Genomic DNA, 6,179 nt, shown 5'->3' with positions numbered 1-6,179 from the left:
GCTCGGTGCAGCCGCAACGCACGCTCTCTTGTTTATCTCCACGCCACTTGGCTTGTAACGTCACGTGAGCCCCACGGAGCTGCTTGGAAAATCAGGTGGTAGCCCTGAGCAATAGATTTTTTTTTTTTTGACATGTAGTTTCCCCCCCCTCAACACCCTAAGCCATGCCAGCATTGGGTTTTGGGGTGTTTTTTTTCTTCTACAGTCCTCTGGAAAGTGTGTGCATTGACCAGCTTCTGCTGTTGGTTGCCTTCACTCTTTATTACAGTAAATTCTGTAGAAAATACTTTCCTTGGGAGAATATTTGCTGATCTTTACCCATCTCGCGTAGCACCTGAGTACACACATTTAATTAAAGACAGCATCGTAAAGAGCACAGCTTGAGAGCAGATCTTAAAATGCCGTCTCTGACTTCATGGGGGACCTTGAGTAGATTGGCTGGACCGCCGCGTTTTGTGGAGCTCACAGTGTGACTTGATGGCAGCTGCAGGTGGATAGGTCACTGCCAAAAGGGATTTTGTGTCTTCCTGGTATCAGCTGCTTTGAGATCTGCAAGGAAAAAATCCAAATCCTAGGGGTGAAGTTTCTCTCAGTAGGTAGCATGGCACAAACTGTTTAGGTAGTACCATTAACAGATGAGTAAAATGTTTTTCTCATCCTTTGGTGCCTAAGCATACTCTGTCCAGCTAGCTGTCTCGTCTAACTACACAGAAATTGCAGAATTTGCTTCCAGGAGTTTTTGACCCAAACTAGTTGTGCAGTTTCAATTTTCATGTGGTAAAGACAGAAATTCTGGGGTTATTTACAGAGGTAGCAGTGCTCCCCTGTGATACTGGAATTGCTCGGTATCAGTGGGGTTAGCTCAGGTGGCGGTGACCTCCAGGAATAGTGCTGTCACTCAAGGTAAATGAACCTGGTTGAGGCAAACTTATAACCAAGATAGAAGATTGGTTGCCCTGACAAGTGTTTTGTGTAGTGGAGATTAACAGGACAGTCCATGCTCAAAGGCCAGGGATTCCTGGACTCTTCTGCCTTCCCTGAGATACTTGAAATTATACTCAAAGAGTTGACCAGAAGAGGTTAGAAGGATGTGACTGCTCTGTTAGGAGCTTCACCAATAATCTGTTAGTGTCTAAAATGACAGTGCGGGTGCTTGTCGAACCATTTGCTTTTTGACCTGGCAGCTCCTGGGTCCATTTGTGTCCAGTCTGTGAGGTTCGCTCTAGGGCTGCTGTGATCATAGAGGTCTGGCGTTAGAGATGAATATTTAGATTTTGTGTACATGCATGTGTGGTCTTATTTCAGGAAGCATAAATCTCAGAAATGTCCTTCTTTCTGGCCCAGGTTCCCAGAACACAGGCCGAAGTTCACCACCTCCTGGGTACGTTCCAGAGAGGCAGCAGCGCATTGCTCGCCAGGGTTCCTACACCAGCATAAATAGCGAAGGCGAATTCATCCCGGAAACCAATGAACAGTGTGTAAGTATGAACATTAGGGTGGAAAAAGCAGTTAAATCCAGCTGTTGAGGAAGTCTCTGCTGCTCTCTGGACCTTCTTTTTCTCTCCGGATTATTCCCTAGCTGTGGCTGCATTAGCACCTACTAGCACTGCTTTGTTTAAACCACGCTTCAGACTTGCTGATGGGTGTGTAAGTTCAGAGACTTTGCTGGACTGCCAGAAGCAGTTGCTGCACATATCGGGCCTTGTCTCTCCACCTCTGAATGAGCGGTTTTGGAGCAGGTTACACAAGTGTACACAGGTTTCCTATTGCCAGGTTTGTGTGACCCTCCTGTGTTTGAAACTGCGCTCTCCATTCAAAAACGTGGGAAGTGAGGCCAAAGGGCGACTTGCAGGTGGAGGCAGCAGCGCAGGAGAAGCAGCAGAGATTCTGTTGCCGAAGGCAGTTGGGATCAAAACACAGCACAAGGCTGACTTAAACTTCAGTTTTTTACAACAGAGTCCTTCGACACCTAAAGCTGTGTCTCAAGTTTGATAGGTCCTTAACAATCTCTGTGGGGAGATAAAGGAAAAATGTAGATTCTGAATAGTTTTGGACTCGCCTCTTCATCTGGACGTGCTCCAGGCAAGCAGTAGTGGACTCTGATTCTTTTGCGTGCCTTCTTTTTAGGCATTAGACCGAACTCATGTTGCCGTGTGATTTCTTCTGTGTTGCAGATGCTGGACCCTTTAAGCAGTGCTGAAAACTCGGTGTCAGGAAGCTGTCAGTCCTTGGACAGGTCAGCAGACAGGTACAAATGTACAAGCTGGTAGGAACTTACGTGCTGAGATTGAAATGCCAGTTGTACTTAAGCAAAAAAGTCTTCTTCCTTGGAGAGAAATAGGAACTTACTTCCTACCTATATCCCAGTGCATTTCTTAGAGAGGATTAATGACTTCTTAAGGTTGTTTCATTTTCTGACAAAACCATACACCAACAAACTGGTGCCTCAGTAGCTCTGTGTTGTAAATACAGAGTTCTAAGGCATGCTGTCTGTGTGGAGCCGAGACTCCAAGAACATCTGGCTGCGGGATATTTAAATCTCTTTTGGACAAGGCTCTACTTGTTCATTTTAAATAAAAAGCCAAACCAACAACCTATTCTAAGGTTACAGAAATTTATCATTGCGCTAGATTCCCTGTGTCCTGTGAGCTAGAATGTTAATTCCAAAGGTTCATAGTGGGGCTCTTCCTTTGGTGAGGAGTTTGTCACAGTCTGATGCTCTAGATATTTTTCTTCCCTTTCTTTCCTGGTGGCGCTGCCCGAGTGTTGATGGGCAGCCATAGATCCTATTATCTTGAGTAGCTGCTGTGGCTTCCCAGCACCGGTAATATTTGGCTCCAGTGTATTTTTAAGATTCCTCACAACTGATCCCTGTAGGTATCTGTATGCTTTTATGTCGAGCACTTCAGGTTTTGTTTTGCAGCTCGCTTCCTCCAGTTTATGGAGTCACAAGGAAGCACTTGGAGTTCACCTGTGTGTGTGCATGCATTTATTGTGGGAGGACGGAATATTGCTAATTTGTAACCTGTCCCTCTCTCCCCTTTCCCTGCCCTAAGTGGAGGAAGGGGTTATTCCTTGTAGGAGTGGGCATCATTTGGGGAAGGTCCCTCCCAACCCAACACGTTCTATAGTTCTATGGTTCTATGGAGCTGCTGTTCTTTGGGCAGTAGGAAAAGAACCTCACTTGGGAGTCTGAAAGCTGTTTTGAGCTTAGTCCATTTACACTGGTTAACAAAAAGAAGTGTGAATAACATGGCTTTGGCACAGATTGTGTAATCTCTTAAGAGACTTTAAAGACCTTCTGACAAGCAAAGGGCCATACTTAAGCTTACTTAAGTAAGGAGTCCTGCTTAATAGGGAGAAACATGAGGGTTGTAAGTGATGTTTGTTTTAGGCCCATCTGCTGCTGGCAGAGAGCAAAGTGCACAAAAGTTTTCATCAGAGGATGTCTTGCCTGTCATGGTAAATCACTGGGAGCAATAGTTGCCATTCTCTGCGGCCCTGTGAGCAGTACCCTATTCTGCTCTTCTCCTAGCCTGGGTTTTAACCTTCCACTTCACACGTCCCACGGGCCGGGGAGCTGCTGGACCAGTGGCACAAACTGAATGGAAGGGATGACTGCCTGCACCTAAATGGTCTGGTTAGCTGGGGCTTAGCCTGACGGGAGCTGTGCAGTTGTAGCATGAAATTATTGCAGGGACCTGGATTTGAGAATCACAGTTACCAATGTGCAAGGATATTGGCTCATATTTAAAGTCCTTATAGGTTTCGCTCTAGTAGGTAGCAAAACTTATTCTTGCCTTCTTCTTTTAATAGTCCTTCTTTTCGGAAGTCACGGATGTCAAGGGCACAAAGCTTTCCTGATAATAGACAGGAGTTCTCAGGTATGTCAGTGTCCCGTATAAAGATTATTTGATTCGGACTTTGATTCAGGTTTTATGCTTTTTGCTGGCTACCCTCCGCGCTTGCTGGGATTGTATAAATAGAAGAACTGGGGATATATTGATTGAAAACCTATGAAGTTATTTTTTACCTCTTCCTAAATTATCCACTGTGACGGGAAAATTCTGTCATTAGAACTTGTTGAAGGAGCCTCACTTCTCTCTTCGCATCCCCTTTCAGACCGTGAAAATCAGCTCTATGACAAAGCGGGGAAAGGTGGGACCTACCCTCGGCGCTACAATGTCTCCATGCAGCACAAAGACTACAACGATGGTGAGTTTTCAGACCTTTGATTCCAGGCTTGAAAAAGAAGCTGAGGCAATAGCAACCTCCAGGACTGAGTGTAAGCCCTAGTTGAAGAGTCTGGAAGTGCCCTGATCCTTGCAGTTAGTGCTGGAGTTAATGCTACCATGCTTGATGCCACTTTCTTGTAGCAATTCATGATGGCTGTTTGTAATTCTTTGTTTACTGTGTCCTTTCTGGGGATATCTAGACAGGTCGGTGACTACTAGGGTTGAGTGGTGGACGTAGTTATTAACCTCGTTTGTAAATAGTGGTTTCCTGCCACGGGGATTCATTACGCTTTGCTAATTGGGCAAGGTGGGCTTGCTTCTGGGTCTGTTAACTAGAATCACATCTCTGCTTGTCAGATGGCTTAATGCAAATTAACCTCTCAGAGTTTTATAAGAGGTGCAAGTTGTCATAGTCTTTGCTGATGGCTTTGATTTGCAAGTCCAGGCACGTTATCTAGGAAGTCATTCTGTGTAGCTGTTAACAAGCCTCGGAGCTTCTGTGGTAGCCTGTAAACCAGATTTGCGCTTTGGAAGGCAAGCTTAGAACTTGCATTACTGCACTGAGGGCATTACAAAGTGTTCTCTCCCTTCTACTTTAGGAATGATCTAAAGCTGTACTGAACCCAAGCAGCATCAGCCCTGAACTGTTATATTTTTGCTTCTTGTCATTTGGCAGTAGATTCTGCTCCATGGGAACAGAAGGGAACATTTTTTTTCTCTCTCTTCTCTTCACACAACCTCCAGCCATTACCTTCCACTTGTAACCGTGTTATTTCAAAATTCTGCTTTTTTTCCTCCAGGCCGGAGGACGTTTCCCAGGATACGGCGTCACCAAGGGAATCTTTTCACCTTGGTCCCTTCAAGTCGTTCCTTAAGCACCAACGGTGAAAACCTGGGCCTGGCCTTGCAGTACCTGGACCCCCGGGGACGCCTGCGGAGCGCCGACAGTGAAAATGCCCTCGGTGTGCAGGAGAGGAACATTCCCACCAAATGTAGGCAGTCACCCTGACGGTAACTGGGGAAAGGCTTTTAGAGATGAACTCCAGACCCAGTACATTACCATGGCTGGGTTTTTATCAAGCCATTTAAAACCACGTAATTACACAGCTGTGTTTTGAGGCCCACCTGTAATACAGGTCCTCTTTTTCTCTGAAGAATAGATAGTCGTGCACTGGGAGCTGGTCTTTCCTTTAGAAAGCGTCAGAAAATCAGCTAAGGGGTAAAAAAGAGAACTGTGAGTTGATTGGATCTCGATGATCTACAGGATTCTTAAACGGTCAGACAAGCTTGTTTATTTTCTTGATACATTAACGTTCGTAGTCAGGTTTGTGAATTACAGTTATTTTACTAGTTAGGAGCTGCATTTATTTCACTTGCTCCTTAGTAGGAAGACTTCCTTCTCTATTCATGGCATTGGTTTGGGGAGGACTTTGTCATAAAAAAATTAATGGAACATGAATCATTACTGATGAACTTCAGATATTCCATATAGTAATTTAAGGATCAAAATGAGGACATTAATGCAGCAGAGTAAGCCAAGTACTAAAACACTGAGTGGCAGTAAATCTGATTAAATTAGACATGGCAAAGCCAATCTCTCAGCTCTTCTGTGTTTTCACACTATCCAGATGGCTGGTTCCTGTCTTTGGTTTTAGAGTTTCTTGTAAGATACAACATAATTGGATGCATTGCCCTGCATGAGTCTGGTGGAGTCGTTTTCAAAGTTAGAGCTAAAGCACTGGCCTTTGAGTAATATGCTCTGGTATTAAGTGCAACCTGAAAAACTTGGCTCAGGTGTTAATCTCTGGGTCAGGAGACTGCTGCCTGGGCAGTGCACTTGCCAGTGCAATAGAACAATGAGAATTTATAATTCCCTGCTGATGTAACCTCCTGCTGGGGTGCTGGAGGTGGCTGCTTTAGCTGGTTCTCATATATTTTTTTATT

At 44.9% G+C, this 6,179-nt stretch overlaps 1 protein-coding gene across 2 annotated transcripts in view; it reads left to right on the top strand.

Annotated features, from left to right (window-relative positions):
• Positions 1-6,179, top strand: part of MAP3K3 (mitogen-activated protein kinase kinase kinase 3) — a 28,019-nt gene that overhangs the window by 13,834 nt on the left and 8,006 nt on the right. For both annotated transcript variants that reach the window (XM_009875187.1, XM_009875188.1), the window contains 5 exons: positions 1,345-1,478; positions 2,175-2,248; positions 3,817-3,884; positions 4,123-4,215; positions 5,036-5,227. In XM_009875187.1, coding sequence (XP_009873489.1) covers positions 1,345-1,478; positions 2,175-2,248; positions 3,817-3,884; positions 4,123-4,215; positions 5,036-5,227 — 561 coding nt within the window. The remainder of the gene's footprint in view (positions 1-1,344; positions 1,479-2,174; positions 2,249-3,816; positions 3,885-4,122; positions 4,216-5,035; positions 5,228-6,179) is intronic.

The sequence above is a fragment of the Apaloderma vittatum genome, unplaced genomic scaffold (assembly GCF_000703405.1).
Source record: "Apaloderma vittatum isolate BGI_N311 unplaced genomic scaffold, ASM70340v1 scaffold16888, whole genome shotgun sequence".
Taxonomy (NCBI): Eukaryota; Metazoa; Chordata; class Aves; order Trogoniformes; family Trogonidae; genus Apaloderma; species Apaloderma vittatum.
The sequence above is the reverse complement of the archived record's forward strand: the minus strand, read 5'-3'. Positions and strand labels throughout refer to the sequence as shown.